Source organism: Anopheles aquasalis, chromosome 2 (genome assembly GCF_943734665.1).
Source record: "Anopheles aquasalis chromosome 2, idAnoAquaMG_Q_19, whole genome shotgun sequence".
Lineage (NCBI taxonomy): Eukaryota > Metazoa > Arthropoda > Insecta > Diptera > Culicidae > Anopheles > Anopheles aquasalis.
In genome coordinates, this window is record NC_064877.1 from 45,918,055 (window position 1) to 45,935,000 (window position 16,946).

Genomic DNA, 16,946 nt, shown 5'->3' on the forward strand with positions numbered 1-16,946 from the left:
CGTAACCGCTTTGACCATCGTCGAGTGGTAGGATTCAGTGAACTAGAGCACGAAAGGCGTCGACCATTCCGTTGGGGTTTAATTACCGATTCCCTGTGGTCAACTATCCCGGCAGGCTAGCGCGTGGGAAACAGTAAAAAAAAACGGAAGGATGGCGTGATTATTACACAAGCCACCCCATCGCGGGTAATTCATTTCTTCGTGTCCTTCCCCTGCGTCGCATCTCTTCGGGATGCCGGGGTTGTTTTGTTGAACTTTTAGCTCAGCAAAAGCAAAGGATCGTGAGGGAGCTTGGATCGCTACGCTATGGGACTGTTTACGGAGGAGAAAAGGTTAATGAAACTGGCTGTAAGTTATTTCTAAAAGTGTTGAAATATTGATGCTTTAGAGTGTTCGGAGAGTTTTTCCTATGCCCGATAAATTAAATTGAATTAAATTGTTATTGTTTGACCCTTTCGTTCCAACGGTTTTCCGCGATAAATAATTTTGAGTTTCCGACGGCGTGCATTCAAAGATCCCTCGTCGGCTGAGAGTGTTTCTACACTGCGTTAAAGTTTTTGATGTCGCATCAAAGAGTGTATAGGAACCAGGTGAAGTCATAACATTTCGCTCGCCGCCATATTGGAATCGAAGGAAATCCGGAAATTTTCAATGGTTTTGTCAGGTTCAGTATCGCTTTTGCTCGTTTAAATGATTCATACTCTTTGTTTTCAACAAACGAGCGAGTGATCGGTCACCTACAGGGATCCGAGGGGCACCGTTTCCAGCGTGCATTATCCGCCGGTAGCGCCCAAATTATCAGTGCTGTCTCGCGAAGAGATTGGAAACTTGACCATTTACACTTTTAGCATCAGAATTCTTAAAAACTTGGAAAAGTTGAACTTTCGAAACGGATTTCTTACTCCTCAAAGCGAAACTAGCATCTCCGATTGCAATCAACGTACAACTGTGCTTGTCAAGTTTTTCATTCATTTTTGTAATCTTCGCGAGCGATTTTGTTTGGGATGACTTCACCTGGTTTTGCGTTTGCTCAGTGTAGAAACGGTCTTTGATGCGACATCAAAGACTTTTGCGCAGTGTAGAAACACTCTCAAAAGAGAAACGTCAAAAAGGGAGCGTTGAGCGTGCCACGCCGCCGCGGTGCGTCATTCTCAAAAAAACAGCGGCCGAGATTCGAAACCCAGCTGCGTGTGCCGGTCGTCGGGCCCGTATTTCCGTCCCCAAAAAGTGAGTCACCTGACCGCCGGAGAGGCTTTGCATGTTTTCGCGAAGGATTTACCCGAAAATTACGAGTGAAAGGTGGAAAACGCCGGAAAGGCCAACGCCAAACATATCAGTGTGCCGTTAAAGTTGCGTGTGCTTGCGAGGGCGAACACCAGTTTTTGTCGTTTTTTCCTTTGCCGCGCGACCTATGCTGAGTGTTGTGTGTGGTCCGGTCCGGGGGTTTTTTGGAACGCCAGAAGTAACGACCGCATCCTCGACTGGCCCTCTGCGCGGCCAGGTGAAACCCGTCTGTTCGCCTTTCTGGCCCAGGTGTTTTTTGTGTGGGTTTTCCTCGGTGCGAAGCGCGATTCATCATGAAAGGGTCGACCCCGCGACCAGTTAATTATGCTGAGGAAAATGTGAAAACGGTGAAGCTATTACAGCACCCCACCCAGGGAGTGAGGAACGTAAACACGTTCCATAATGCACCGCAGGAAACCGGGCGTCGGCGTGTACGGCGGGTTTTAATGCACGGCCGACTGCACATTCCGAAACCGTGTCGCGATGGTGCGCTTACTTCCCCCATAACGCTCTTGGTTGTTTCCTGGAAACGAGCGTCTCGTAACTATTTACTCAACGGCGCAGTCGATGACAAATATCGTCGTGATCATCTCGTCAACGTCATCGCGCAACCAGTCACCTACGATCGTTGTCAAGTTTGATCACCAGGTGCTATTGTGAACCCCGAGCACCTGTCCACGAGGCGGATTCAAACCACTTAGCGACATCGCTGTGCAACGAAAACAAGTGCAGTGCTATGCGAAGAAAGCGATTTCGGCGATCGATAGGCGCCGGCAAGACGCGAAGAAGTCGTTCGATATCATTCGTTCGTTTGCATAAATGTTGTCCTCTCACCTGGTGCTGTTCCGATGGAAGAACTGCAAGGGGATCGAGGCCGTGTGTCTGCAGCGTTGGCAGAACAGGAGAGCGAAACGGAACAAATATTCCACATAAAGCATCTGTATGCAAATTCTGGATCATATTCAAATTCTAGTGAAACCACACGTTGATGGTGCACGTGACGCTGAGAGCTGAGCCAAGCAGCACAATGCTTCTGTAGAGCCATGCATGAATATGAAAACATTGCCTTTTATGCGAGACAGATAAGATATCCTGAACAAAAAACTCAACTTTTAAAAGCATGATCGATCGAGTAGTCAATGCCAACATGTTGCTAAAACGCTTTTACAGAATCGATGCTCTAGACAGAATGTTGCTAATACTGATCAGCGTAGGCAGCCCAGCACAGCGATAGATCGGAGCACTAGACCTGAGCGATTTGGCGCTGAAGATCAACAAGGTTCAAGGTCAAGCGCTCCACCACCTTGAACTATACCTGTCCACCAAATAGTTTGACCAACGATTAATTTATGTCGCTCTTTCGTGGCTAGCATCGCCAGGAAATGAAGACGAAATCACCCAACGAAAAGACGAAAACATGGATGTTGTTTGAGTTAACAGATGCGTTCTTACTCTTTGTATCGAATCAGCATATTTTGTGTGTGAATTGAAAAAGAAATAAGATATTCTAAGGATCTTTTTTTCATGCTAAGGAAGTCATGTTTTTGCTTGCGACTAATCTAATGGGTGGTGCTTAACTATTGTTATTAATTCCACGCATCTTCACTTCCTTTTTCCTACTGCCACAGTCTGTTCGTTAGCGACACATAAATGGCTTCTCCAGACAACAACTGCTGTCCATGAAAGCAGCAGCACAGGTGTATGACATGCGCCAGCAAAGCCGGCAGTACATTACGCTGGACCAGCTGGTAAAACCAGACGATAATCGATACATCACACTGCCGCTTGATAGACAGTGGCACGTCGCTCTGTGTTGCTTCGTTAGGAGTTTGTTGAAAATGTCGCACACTACTCGCACATGACGGACTTGCTAGCCGGTGTGTGACCGTAAATTCTATTTCCCTTTCGCATTGTGGCATACGATGATAATGATGGGCATGATAGAATCGGAAGTTACCGGATTCCACCGACCACGCGACGCGACGATACCGAGCGTGTCTCCGCTGCCAACTGTTCAACTAGATAATCATCTTTGAGGCTAACAAGGAGTTGCGCTCCATTTCGAACGCTCCCGTCTCACGGAGATGACGCAATCGCAAAACACGGGGACACCGGGGAACCAGTACCACTAGAATATTTGTATTTTTATTTTTGCCGCCAGCAGCAGCAGCTTTACAGCCACGAAATGGCAAATTTACCTTTTCAACTCAATTTTATCTCCTTCATTTGCATAAAACAGCGCTCTGAGGCGGGATTGTGGTTCCACCACCACAGGTTCCTATTCGGCCACAGAGACCCCGGGGCCTCCTATCTTCTTGCCCGGCATTTGCTTTCCCATCTGGTTCTGTTTGTTGCCATCGCATAACAATTAAAGAACCTTCTCGGTGGCTGGTCGATGGCATAGGTTCGCGCCAGGACACGCCAGACGACAGAGAATGACCGCAGCAGCTACTGCCATGCAAATTCCTGCCGAGAGTTGTGCTTTTCAAACAATCAGAAAATGGAACACTCGCTTCTGCCGCAGAAACACTCCCGTCTCTGGCACATTTCGATGTTCTGTGTGTTCTGGCTCCGCTGTGCTTCCTAGATACGAAAACCAACTACACACTACAACCATGTGTCGCAAACTTCCGGACCACTTTCGATGTTGTCCGCCCGCCGCGGTACACTTGTCGTCGTCGCCGGAACGGAGATGAGGTCATAAACGAGTTTTCTGCCCAAAAGTTTTACCAAAAGCCCTTTTTTGCATTCATGCCCTTCGTTTCGGCCGGCATAGACAGGGAACCGGCGTGTGGAATGAAAAGACAATTTTCATCTCTGTGTTGACGTTGACGGTAGGGTCGAGCTTGGTGCTGACTCCATCTCCAACGCACATCAAAAAGAGGTGGCATATTTATGCTTAATTTTCATTTCATTACTGTAAACCATTTCCCCCTGTCCACCCCCATTCCGGTGGGCCACGTGAGTTGCCAAACACACCCTTGGTTTTGCCACCAAACGCCGCTCGGAAGCAGATCGTTAGTATTTTTCATATTTGCATAACCTGGCAATTTCATTTGCAACCAAGATAATCCTGGATGGCGGGATGGTGATCGTGCTGTATCCTGGGTGCGAACGGCTCAGGTGTAATCACCGGTACCCGGTCGCCATGGCTCAGGCTCAGAGCTTTTATCGTGCCGATCCAATCGTGCCACACAGATGTCGCCAGGTGTGTCTACCCGGTTGCAAATGGGACTATGCCGCCGTTGCCCACTTTTCAATCTGTCGCTCTCCTTTTTTTTTTACGAAGAGTAGGCATCGCGGAAGATAAATAGCGAACAAAAGGGAAAAAAACGCGGAAACACAGTGTGCCAAACCAAACCGTCGGTTTCCATGGAGCACGTTGGCGCTCGTGACGGTCGTTTTCCCTCGGACGGCGGTAAATACAAGGTGGTGCTTCCATCGCAACTCTAGGCGTTTATTGAAGTGTCCCACGTGGTAATGAAGTACCTTAGAGATAGAGAGCGAGCGAGAACGAGAGAGCATTTCGGTTCGTTTGCTGATTGAGATGCGATCGTTCAGCCTGGGTCCTTGCTGCGTCTTGGTTTGAGAAAGGTCATGTTATTTCCCGACACCCGCCCTGACCTGACCTCTTTCCCAAACGGCCCAAAAACGCCGAAGCAAACGGGTATAACGTGGTGTACGATTATTTTATCACCTTCACCAACCGAAAATAGCGCAAAGAGTCCTTTGATAACACAAGCGAAGCCCCCAATAAACTCGCGCCCAATGAAAAGCGGCGACACAAAGTGATGCCCCGAACGGGTGGACCACACTTCGCACCCGTTTGATGCCGGATGTTTCTTTTCTTTTTGCCCCCCCCCCCCCCCCCCCCCCCGAGTTGCGGGAAAATCCAATTTAGACATTCCCGGTGCGCACAGATCCGTGACCGACCGACCGAACGACCGACTGTCTCGTCCTCTTCAGCAGCAAATAGCGCTGTGGTCTTCTTTCTTTGCACGCTTTAGAGAGCCTGCCTAAAAAAGCATTAAATTTTCCCTGGAACCACCTACTCTGGGTGGCTCTGGCTGTAGCACAAGATTGTCGTGGCCGTGGTGAATCATATCGACGGAACCCGTCGGAATGCCCCGGAACATGTGAACATCCTGTAGCGCCCGCTTGGTGGTGCCCCTTGAAACCTTGAAGAGAGAACACTCTAAGTTAGCTTGCCTGGTCACCGTCGTTCTTCACGCCTGGGCGCTGACTGGCGAGGTCGCAGGGTGGTAGAAAAGGAGCTGAACTTTTCGGGGTGGAAATGGAAAATCAATAGTCCATTGCCTTTGCTTGCCGGCTTCACAGTTCACTGGTGGTGGTCGATAACTTAGACCCCAAATTAGAAGGATGTCGATGATAAGCGTAATTTGGGTTGGGACCGCGTGTGCGGCTCGTTTACTGGTAAACCCAATTGAGCAAGGGGATGGACAATGCCTCCCTGCCCCTTTTCAATTTGACTCCGTAAACATGCAGATCGGTTTTGGCTTTTTTCATATCATTGCGGTTTTTTTTGAGCAAAAAACGAATCTCTGCTCAGCACGCCCATCCGTTTATCGAAGGACCAGTTCGCTTTTATGTGGTCCAACCGTTTGTGCAGAAAAGAGCAAACCCAACAACAAACAGTTTTTCCGTTTCGTTTGATGTTGTGGAAAACGGACGCATCAAAAAGCTTACCTGCAACAATGCACGATGGCACAACACTGCGGTTGGGCCCCACAGAACCATTTATCTTCATCAGAAGGGGAGGTCCTTGTGAATGGAATCTCAACGGAAGAGCAAAAAAAAAAAGGAACCACAATGAAACGCCGAACACGTGCCTGCAAATGCTCAGCCAAAATGGCAAACTGCTTTCGCCACATGTTTCGTCCCCCCCATTTTGTCACCAGATTTTTTGCTAGAAGGGGAATGAGGAACAACACGAACAGAGGGCACATAAGAGGTCCCAACGAATGCTCCCACTCCGGTAGCCCAGCTATTGATAGCTAATGGGAATTCGCATCAGTCTCTCAGAATCGCACGATAAATATTAATGTTTTTTTCGGCGCGTAAATGCCACGGAACCCAAACAGTGGTCCAAACCGTGTGTGTTTATTTAGTCAGGACCACATCGAAGCAACCAAGGAACAGTATCAATCCATCCAACGACACCCATCGCCCACGAATGGAATCTTGTGAGGTGCTGTTGTCGTTTCTTCTGGATACTATGATGATTGGCCACTTGTGTGCACGTCGGAACGATACATTTTTGCCAAAAGTGGAGAGTGGCTTGTGATCGGTTCTCGATTCGAATATAACTTAAAACGGCTTTAGGAAACGAAATAACGACGTCCCGGTTGAACTTTCCCTTTGAGCACCAGTGGCCGTTATTGTTTACCGGCTTTTCCAGTTTCCTTATCGGGAGGCGACCACTGTGCCACACAGTGGAGTGGTTCGATCGGGCCGGCCCTTCCTCACAAAAAGCCGCCACCCGGTTAACTGTTTCACTCTTGACTTCTTGGCATCTCGGTCGGCATGGGAACCACCATCGTTTCGACCATCGGCCTACTTGAGGCGCAAGGAAACTCCTAGAACGGGGATGCTGGAGCGTTGCACAACGGAACAGGGCTTTGATGATGAGGTCTGCTTATCATCACGTACGCATCTTGCCAATGCGGAGATACTATGGTCCCGTGGCCACGGGATTGTTGGTACACATTGCGTAGCAAAAAGTGGTTGAAAAGGAAGAGGGGCACATTGACACCGTGGGGACGAGTGTACATTCCAGGAGAACGGAATGAAATCACTTTTATCCTAATTTGGTCAAGAAGGTAGATAACGGGAGATTTTGGTGAAACCTTCAACGATACTGTTGGAACAAAAATCATTCCAAAACATCGGAAACTCCTCGTCCACGGAAGCAGCAAATGTTTGATTGACAACATTTATGGCGCCTCATTAGGAATAAGAAGTGTATCTCTTAATTAAACAACGCTCAGGGAATGAATAAGTTAATATCGTCGCCAGCAATTCCATTAACATCAATTCGCCATTCCTAGGCATCGCGCGGCTGCTGATGCCACAATGATAACCATCCAATCACGTTTGGGATGGATAAGCAAAGAACGAACGCCCGGGCCTGGTTCCTTCTTGGGTGTTCTAGCGTTTCTCGGCCATCACGTCACACGTACCATGCCATGAAAGCATCCATTTCCGAGACGTGCTCGTATATCACAATCCTCTTCGTTTATCTGCATATGACGTTTGATTTGCTCTGATCCCTGATTCACGCACCAATCTTCCAAGAATGGCACCAAATGAAGCACGAGGCACGAGGACGACGAGAATGCTGGGCACGCATTAAGCGGCGGCCTCGATGCACACAAAGCTGCAAAGCAAATCGTGAGTCGAATCACGATTCCCGTATGGCGATATCGTTTAGCCCCATCATTGTTGTTCCATGCTGGACGTTGGTGTAAAATTCAACGATAATACAGATGTCGAAAGGAGAAAAAACAGTTTAACACGGTTACAAAGTCGCTAGTCGGAGGCATAATGTTTAATTTATGTAATGACCTCACTAAGAACCGCCCCAAAAAACGATCGAGTTGAGTAACAGGACCAGAAGCGACGAGAAGAGCGCGCATCTCATATCGTGGCCCCAAAATCGCTCTCTGCGGTTTAGCGCATAATAATGATAATGTGGACCGTTTGCCATAACGATGCCAATTTGCTCTTTCCTTTAGCCGGAGGCAGAATTGTGGTGAGAGGAGGTTGGGGGGACTAGAATCTAAATCCGTGAAACCAGACCACATACCTACCACCAAGCGTGGCGTGGCGCGTCGGTCGTCTACTGTGCAGATGCCGCGGAGACCAAAAGGGGCCTCTACACACTTGTGGTTTTGCTTGTCTAAAAACCATACCCATCCGTTGGTTGGCCCCCGCGGCTGTGGCATAAATAAATGAGAAATTTCTCCCAACGTGATCTTCCCGCTCGTGGCTGGCGCTGCTAAAGAAAATTGCAAAATGCCAGCCAGTGTGCCGCGTGCCACAAAATGGGAAAGGGAAAAAAGGGAGATGAAAAAGACACAAAAAAAGATGCCACCGGGTGCCCGACCCGGCCCCACCAGTGCAAGCGACAGTATCAATAGAATCAAGTGTACAGTGTCGCTGGGTCGAGTTGTCGTCGTGCGCTGTCTTTGGTTTCAGATGGGGACGGGACCTCTCGTATGTGGATTTAATGAGTTCCTCCGTTTTTTTGTTGTTGCTGCTTTTCCACTTCAAACAATCTGAAAGAGGATCCTCTCATAAGCGTTAGGAGAAGTGAAAAGTGGGTTTTATCATTTGCTGGCGCCTCTTGTGCTACTTATGATGTGAGCGCGTTGACGAATGGTGGTAACGGACGGCCCCGCAAAGAACCACCGTAGAACCGGTTGAAAAGGGCGCTAAAGAGATCGTTATTTTGCTTTGTTTTTAATTAACACCAGAAATGTAATCAAATGATTCTAATCTAATTTTGCTTTTTTCCCCCTTATCTTCACACCTACAGCCATACTCCTCCACAACGCTGTTCAAATTGGATTGGGAATTGAGTCGTAAAAAATGACGATGATAACCAGTTAGCATTTGTGGTCCCGTCTCATAACTTATAGAAGGAGAACAGCAACACGGGATTCACAAGTTGTGCAACGGAAGCGGAACCAAAACCAAACCAACCAACCAAGCACGGAAGGAAGCTGCCCACCATTATCATCTTGAAATCGCATTAACTCACAATTGAACTCGTCAGCTGGCAGGATCTAGCGCTGTTTCTGTATCTCCCGGAACCAAAACAACATTGCATATCCGGGAGAAATATGGCAAAGCAATTGGTAGTAGCCACGACGGACGGCGGTCGTCTTGTGCTGGCGCTCTGCGGCGTCCTGCTACTAGGGCTGATGGGCCAGCTCGGTTCTGCGGCAACGACCGCCTCGAATGCGGTCCGGGTGAACAAGTGCTGCGAGAAGTTCGAGGTCATGTACGATGGTAAATGTACGGTCGCCAGCACGGTCAACGCCAGTAAGTAGTCGACTTCGTTCAAACGGTTAAACCCCAGCGCACAGTGTGGAACGAGAGAATACTTTACGAACCAAACTCGAAATGGCCAAACCGCTAATCCGTTCTTCGTTTTGCAATTTGCTTTCACCCACTCTCCGCCGGTCGCCGGTCGGATGCCAGCGCCGAACCGAATGGTGGGGATGTAGTTTCGAGTGATTGGTTCACAAGAGGATTACCAACTTCGAATAAATCCCGGCCGTGGCAAAAACAAGAGAACAACTTTTAGGGACCACCTAAGAGGAGAGAGCAAAACTTCTAAATGCTCAGGAAGCATGACAACGGATTTGTCGAGTTCCGCCGGAGCCGCCGGAAAGCGCCACTAATCTCACCTTGGTTGGCTTAGGCTGTTTGGCATTCACTTTGATGGAATGCCACACCACCGCAAAGGCTTTTGGGAATTTTAAATCTATTTACATTAAAACGCTGGAAATGCAAACCCAACCAACCATGCATTCATTTAGACTGAAATTGTTTGGCCCTGATGGTGAATGATGAGTTCGCCAGGAGTCCTCAAAAGGAAAGAAGCATCTTTTACAAACATTGAAACGTTCTGCCACGAAAGACACATCCTTTTCGACGTTTGCGACTCTCCGATAAATAAATAAGGGACCCCCTTCGAACGAATTGATACTCGGAACTCGTGGTTCTCTGTACGCACTCTATCATCATCATCGTCATCATCTTCGTCGCCAGCGTCCCGTTCTCGAGAGGCTGCTATTTTTTGGCCAAATTGGTTCTCCATCTCCGATGGCCCCCGTTTGCAACCGGCTTCATATCGTTGCTCATGGTCCTCTATCTAGCATATCCTTGGCACCTGTAACGCACTGAACATCAATCAAGATTTACGACCGTATCCTTTTCCTAGAACCGAAATGGAACATCGGTTTTTGATGAGCGGGGGGGATGTGGGATTCGTTCACTTGATTCAATCAACAATGCGCATACCGCTCGAGGCTATCGATGTTCAAAAATGTAGATCCCATTGTGGTGCTGCTCTTTGCTGCTGCTTTTGATGCGAACTGAGATCATTGAGGTACAAAAGAAGTATTTAAATCACCAAGAAATATTCCGTTTCATTGGAAAACAGTCAAATACAGTTCTACTGTCCAATTCTATCTAGACGATTGGAACATGTGGTACCACCGATGATCCGAATTGACAGCAAGATAGCAAAGAGCACACTTTCAAACTGTGTCAAATGGAGGTCTCGGTCGGTTTGCGTTACTTGGTGCAATCGATCCTACACCTGGCCACGATGCGCTACGTGTACGTGACAGGATACAAATGGTGTGTTCTACCCAATCGCCCTCGATCGAACGGGAACCGGGATGAAGGCAAAAGTATGATATTCTTGTGAATGGTTTCTAACTTTTTCCTTCACTCTTTTCTGCCATCCTCCTTCTGCCCGCCTTTGCAGCTGTCTGGACACCGGAGTTTATTGGACGCAAGGGCGAACGGAACGTGAAAGTGGATGACTTTCGGTTCGTAATCGGTCTTCCGGACTGTGGCACGAAACAGAAGTTCAACATCTACCACTATCCAGAGGTAAGTGGAGGAGTGGCGGAGGGCAACTCGAGAGTGGATGTGACATACTTTTCCTTCTTTCTGTTTTTCTTTATCCCGCACAGAGCTTCGATAAATTGATACTCTTCCCTGATGGCCAGTTGCGACATCTTATTCTGCATGAAAAGACCGTTGACAACAATCTTCGTCGATATCTGGACGAGGATTACAGCGATGCGGGAGGTCAATCCATTCTGTCGCTCAAGTACGATTACGTGCCGGGGCTGTACTGTATGGATCAATTCGTCAGCAGCAGCAGCGAGGATCGGGGAGAACCGTCGGAAACGATGATGGCAACCGTCTGCTCGCCAAAGCCCGAAATACACTGGACCGACAGTAGCGTGATGTTGCGCAAAATCATCAACCCAATCTGCCACGGCATAGCAATGATCATACTGTTAATCGTGGCGATCATCTATTTTGTGCTTCCGACGCTGCGCGATCTTGTCGGCAACATGGTGACCACGATCACAATGTGCTTGATCGTCAGCCAAGCCGCCGATCTTGTGCGCATCTTTACCGAATTCAGTAACCACGTGAGCTTCCTGATCGCAGACCTGTTCTTCTACGTCAGCCTGCTCGGGGCCTTCTTTTGGCTGAACGCGATGGGGTACTACATCTGGAAGATGTTCCGCACCCGGAACGTGTTTCTACGCGTCAGCGATGGTCGAAAGTACTGTTGGTACTCTGGGTACGCCTGGGGTTGCACGGCAACGATGGCATCGATCGCGGTGTTTGCCCACTATTTCCTCGATCTGCCCGGCAGCAACAGAAGCCAAACCTCCGAAGGGCACGCTGCGGATAGCATCGATGGGTTTTTCGAAAGCCAGGACAGCATCAGTTGGTTAGGGATTGCGGTGTTTTTCATGCCCATCGCCTTCATTATCATTGTGAATATTTTCTTCTTCGTGACGACGCTACGGTTCATCAACCGGATGCACACGTACGGCCGAATTCATCACAAGCTACGCTGCAGCTTCGTCATGTTCACACTCATCTTTGCGACGATGAGCGTCGCGTGGTTATTCCTCATCCTCTCCTGGCTGCACATCGACGGGCTGCTCTACATGCACATCATTGCGAATGCGCTGCAAGCACCGTGCATTCTCTACATCTGCGTGCTGCGCCAGAAGCATGTCACGTTTCTGGTAAAGTCATGCCTCGGTGACCAACCACCGCAAACCTCAGAATGGGGTGATGAAATGACGTACATGAATGGAGGCAATTACTAGGACTTAGCACCGACCGCGAGACACACAATCGATCGCGATAGTTCACAATAATGAACAATTCCGGATCCACGACCGAATGCAGCTCGCGGTGCACAACAACAATGATTTCGAACGCCACAGAGAATCTCAGTGACAACATCGTGAACAAAACACGTCCAAGCAGTGTCTTAATTGGTCGACGAATTGGCCTTTTGAAATTATCTCCAAATTTGTAAGACTTAACTAAGATAATAGCGGTTAGCAAAGTAAGACTCACTAGCGTAGATAAGCGTGTGACGGTGGTGAAGGCAAATGTGAATCTCGAATCCGATATTGCTTCACGATAACGCCCACTAAGGTTTCCACTAAAGGTCTAAGATAGGAAGCAAGTGGAGAGTCATGTACGTTTAAAGCAAGTTTCTAGTTCTTAAATGCAGCTACAGTGTGTTGGAATTGTTCAGGTTTCCAACGGTTAGTTTCGAACAAATCAGTGTAGATAGGTTAAACCAATTTTCTGTTTAACGAAGCCCCGTAAGATATACTTATAAATGAACGCAAATCGTGCAGCACCAAACGCGCAGTTTACTTAAAAAAAGGTGGAAAACGGGACGATAAGAATAAGGAACTAATGAAAATAAAGCACACTATAACCACGACGGTTATGAACCTTGCTTTAAAGAGTTGATTGATTGATCTTCATTGATAGAGCGAATTATGTCTGTTTTCAAACAGAATAAGCAAAAACCTTTAGGTTTGTTTCATATCGAAAGCGATTGGACGAGAATGATTGATAAAATAAAAATAACTGAGGGGAAAAAAGCTTTTCGTTGCCAAATGTTTACAGCAAGAAAAAGGGATACTTTCAATGGCTAATATTTGTTTTTTCGTGTTAGAAAAATATGATTCTAGCAATGGAACAAACGTTGTGGTCAGAAAATTGATATTTCTGTTTCCTTTTTTCTATCAAGAAGTTGAGCTTGATGACGAATATGGAAAGAGTTGAGTTGACTCACCTGAGCGAAGAGGTTTCCTTCCTCTCGACGAACCAAAGATGATAAGGAGCACCGTACCACCACATGGCAGTCGTCCATGACGGTATTGAAGAACCGTCTGGTGGGCAGCAGCGCCTCGAGATCAATCAGAAACTCCACGAACCGTTCACAATAGCGCACCGTTTCTTCACAAATCGGACCGTCTGCGGGAATGGTTTCCAGAATGTTGATAAACTTCACCATGAGGTTCTGCAGGAAATGCCGTTCCCACCGCAGTTTGGCCATCTGTTCCGGCTTTTCTCGCTTTTGTAGCTTCTTCCAGAACTTGCGCCACTGGGGCGTGTGATTGAGCTCCTGTTCTCGTCGCTTGGGCTGCAAACAGGACCACATGGCGAGCGACACAAGCCGTTTGGCCTGATTGCGGCATAGCTCCACCTCCATGCTATTGAAGCAGTGATTCACAAGCACGAGAAGGGCCGTTTGTTCCCGCATCGCTGCCGGTGTGACGGTACGTTCCTCAATGCACGCCTCCAGCACGCGCTGGAAAAATTCCGCAAACCGTTCCGGATTGCCCTCGAACACTTTCCACACTTCGACCTTTTCGCGGAACTTTTCATTCACCATCGCCACGATGGACATCAGATGAGCGCGGCTCGATTTGCCGCCATCAAAGTTGGGCCACAAGAAGTTTTCCAGATATTGACTGAACTCCAGCATCATGATGCGGCGCAGCGAGTGCCGCGAATCGCAGATCTCCTTCCGGTAGATGTTCTCGATCACCTGCGGGTTGTACGGCTCGTGCGAGCTCACCGTATCCGGTGCCCAGTAACGGTTGGCCAGCTGCAATACAAAACACGCAAAGATTAACATCCGCGCCGGAAGAGGTAAGGCTGGTTTTTTATACTTACGAAAGTGATTTCATCAGCGTTGATTTGTGAAACGGTGATAGCTCCTTTCGGCACCGGCTTCTCATGAGATTGCGTTTCTTCTGCTGGACTCATGGCTGTTGAAACCAGAATGTTGGAATTCTTTTACTTAAAACCGGAATCGCTGTTTCTTGCCGGCCGGAGGAACAAAAAGCAGGAAAACGCGTCGCGAACAGCGGGACCACAACAAACAACAAAATAGTCGGCTAAAGGTCGGTTAGGCTATGGTCGGTTGCGATTGCCCAATAAACACGGATGCTGACCTAAAACGGTCGAATAAATGGTCACCAAAAAGTCAACAAACACAAAAGTGCACTCTTGGCCAGGCGAAGCAACTTACCAAACTGCACTCGCGTTAACACTTTATCAGTTCTATTCGTGCAAGGAAAACTCTGCGAAAAATGTCGTCGGAACGGGAAATACTCAAAGCCACAAACAGCAAGAAGCAAGATTACATAAATTCCTTGCCCGAGCAGGTAAGCAAGCATCATTTGCAGCGATTGGCACAGTTTGATTTCAGTTCGATCTCTTGTTTGTTTTCCGTACAGGTTCTCTGTATTATCTTCGATCACCTGGATATTAGAAGCGTGAAAAGCGCGTCCGCATTAAACATCTCCATGCATTGGAGCTTTCTAATGTGAATTGTGCCATGTTTCTTCCATTGCTAGCTGATGCGCTACCGTTGATGTCGGTGCTCCGGTCGCTTACACTATGGGACTACATAAGCGATTGCGGGGCCCCGGATGTCATACCAACTCTCCGTAGCAATATTCTGAAGCATTTAATCATACAATCCATGGTTAAATACCGATTGGATATGCCACATTTGCAGACATTTAATGGTGAACTGTCCGAATTTTATCTTCCTGACGACAGCCGAGAGGCGATTGCACTTTCTGGCCTGAAGGATTTAAACGTCTATCGTTACGGAAGAGAAGATACAAGCCAACACCGCATACCGATGTTACGATCCCTCTGATAACCTGGTGGAATGATAACCTAGAAAGTGAGATCTTCACTTTGATATGTGAAACATGCACAACACTGAAAGAATTGCATTTACAACATTATGATGAAAATGATTTGAATAGTCTCGCAAAGCTCACGAATCTTCGTACTCTTGCAATCAGCTTTTCTTCGATCGACATTGACTTATCGAAACTAAATCAGCTGGAGGAACTGCAACTCTTCTGGGTAGAGAATGTTGTAAATCTTCCTACCTCGATCAGAAAGCATCAGGTGCATATCACGATCGACAACGAACAAAGCATGAGTCAGACAATACTTAGCGCTAATACTCAATTGACGGAACTAGTAGTGGAGTTTGTACAGGATGTTAAATATATAAAATATGATGCATCGTTTGATATACTAAAAACCCTACCGCATCTAAAACATCTAAAGGTGCTCAAGTTTTCTCGTGGGCGTTTTAAGAAGTCAAGTTTCCTCTGCATGGACGCTCCCTTGGATACTCTGCAAGAGCTGCATTTCGACAAATCCCACGTTAACTCCAAACGCTTTCTTGGGCTGCAGAAAAAAATTCCCAACTTGAAGAAGCTTAGTTTTTCGAAATGTGACTGTTGGAGACAGTGTTACGAGTCACCTTCGAACTCAATGTCTGATGAAGATGATTAATCAGAGGCAGCGTTTATTTAACATAAAAGGGCACTTAAGAAAAGTACAAGGAATCGGTTACATGGGAATTGTCGCCAAAACAAAGAGAATATTCATTTGAAGTGAAGAACGTCGAATTAAATTAAAGAAACAATCAAAGAATTCACTCTCACTCTCTTCACTCTTAAGGGAAACTTTGATATTTATCTTTTCATTGTCTTACATCCTTATTACAGGGGCTCCAAATAGCGTGTATCTCTTAGCGAGGGACAGGTCTCGAATCGTTTTCTACTAACTACTTGATGTTATCACTTTATACCCTAATTCTATGAATAATAGTACATATTGAAGTAAGCTACTTTTGAGTATCATTGGACAACGTTGTGCGGCGGTAGGTTGTGCAAAAGTATGGGTGCATTCGACACATCGGTATGTTAAAGGGCATTTTATTTCACTACATTGCAATCGTTGGAAAATTAGTCAAAATACTAACCAGATTCTGCCAGTTTTATTTCTCATTTTCTTGCTCATTTAGCCGAGCTGCAACATACAAAGTTAAATAAAACAGAGCCGTTATGTTTCCATCGATTTGCATTTTATTTCTTATCCAAAGCAATGCTTACGAATACGCGACCTAGAGTCTCAGTATATGGTCTTTCATTAGCGGATATCTGGTTCTGAGTACGTCGTCGTCAGTTCGTCACAGAGGGCTATTCTTAGCAAATTAATTAATAGGAACGTCCTGCAACTTCCAATCGACAGAAGTGCACTCTAAAACTAAACATGGACGTGCGTTGCCATTCGTCACAAGGATGCGGTTCCGGCTAGGCTTACAGATTACGTGTACGAGGATGTACCTCCTCAGGAATGGCTGGTTTCACAATGATTAATCACTAACTCTTAGAATCAACGTCGTCGATTTCCATTATGTACAGAGGGCAGAAACACCGACGAACGCCGAACCAGTTTCAGCCCGTTACGGTAGCCACCGTCGAGGGTCATATACTAAGCGATGGGCGTTTCTTTCGTTCCCCTTTACTGTTTTTGCCGAAGATATTGCCAAGTGCCTTGGACACGCTGTTTACACCGAGCTTCCGGCGCAATGGTAACGCTCGAAACAGCTGCGTTGATCGTGCTTCCCGTATCAGCGAGTGGAAGGCGAGCGATACGCCGGCAAAGTTTTCGGCGGCCGACACTTCGTAGAACTGGCACGAGTACCGGAACGATAGTTCCTGCCCATCGTTAACCGA

At 47.2% G+C, this 16,946-nt stretch overlaps 3 protein-coding genes across 4 annotated transcripts in view; 1 reads left to right on the forward strand and 2 right to left on the reverse strand.

Moving 5' to 3' along the window:
• The window catches only part of LOC126570975 (RNA helicase aquarius), a 33,066-nt gene extending 18,842 nt beyond the window's left edge, over positions 1–14,224 (reverse strand). Inside the window, exons 1-2 of the mRNA XM_050229136.1 lie at positions 14,065–14,224; positions 13,178–13,996 (exon numbers count right to left, since the gene is read on the reverse strand). Coding sequence (XP_050085093.1) covers positions 13,178–13,996; positions 14,065–14,157 — 912 coding nt within the window. The 5' untranslated portion in view covers positions 14,158–14,224. The remainder of the gene's footprint in view (positions 1–13,177; positions 13,997–14,064) is intronic.
• LOC126570977 (probable G-protein coupled receptor Mth-like 5) lies at positions 1,154–12,954 on the forward strand. Its single transcript, XM_050229141.1, has 4 exons — positions 1,154–1,227; positions 8,843–9,351; positions 10,808–10,935; positions 11,019–12,954. The coding sequence occupies exons 2-4, from the start codon at positions 9,150–9,152 to the stop codon at positions 12,183–12,185; spliced, it is 1,497 nt and encodes a 498-aa protein (XP_050085098.1). The 5' UTR covers positions 1,154–1,227; positions 8,843–9,149; the 3' UTR covers positions 12,186–12,954.
• Positions 14,225–16,269: 2,045 nt separating the features above from the next.
• Positions 16,270–16,946, reverse strand: part of LOC126581598 (ras-related and estrogen-regulated growth inhibitor-like) — a 43,419-nt gene continuing 42,742 nt past the window's right edge. For both annotated transcript variants that reach the window (XM_050245382.1, XM_050245381.1), the window contains exon 6: positions 16,270–16,946. This exon is cut by the window's right edge and continues 7 nt beyond it. In XM_050245382.1, the coding sequence (XP_050101339.1) occupies positions 16,695–16,946 (252 nt within the window). In that variant the 3' untranslated portion in view covers positions 16,270–16,694.

Excerpts from the sequence above, each read along its gene's own strand:
- LOC126570977 (XM_050229141.1), top strand. The coding sequence starts at position 9,150 with ATGGCAAAGCAATTGGTAGTAGCCACGACGGACGGCGGTCGTCTTGTG. Across the intron at positions 9,352-10,807 it reads CGCCAGCACGGTCAACGCCA|CTGTCTGGACACCGGAGTTT; the intron begins GTAAGTAGTCGA and ends CCGCCTTTGCAG. Across the intron at positions 10,936-11,018 it reads ACATCTACCACTATCCAGAG|AGCTTCGATAAATTGATACT; the intron begins GTAAGTGGAGGA and ends TATCCCGCACAG.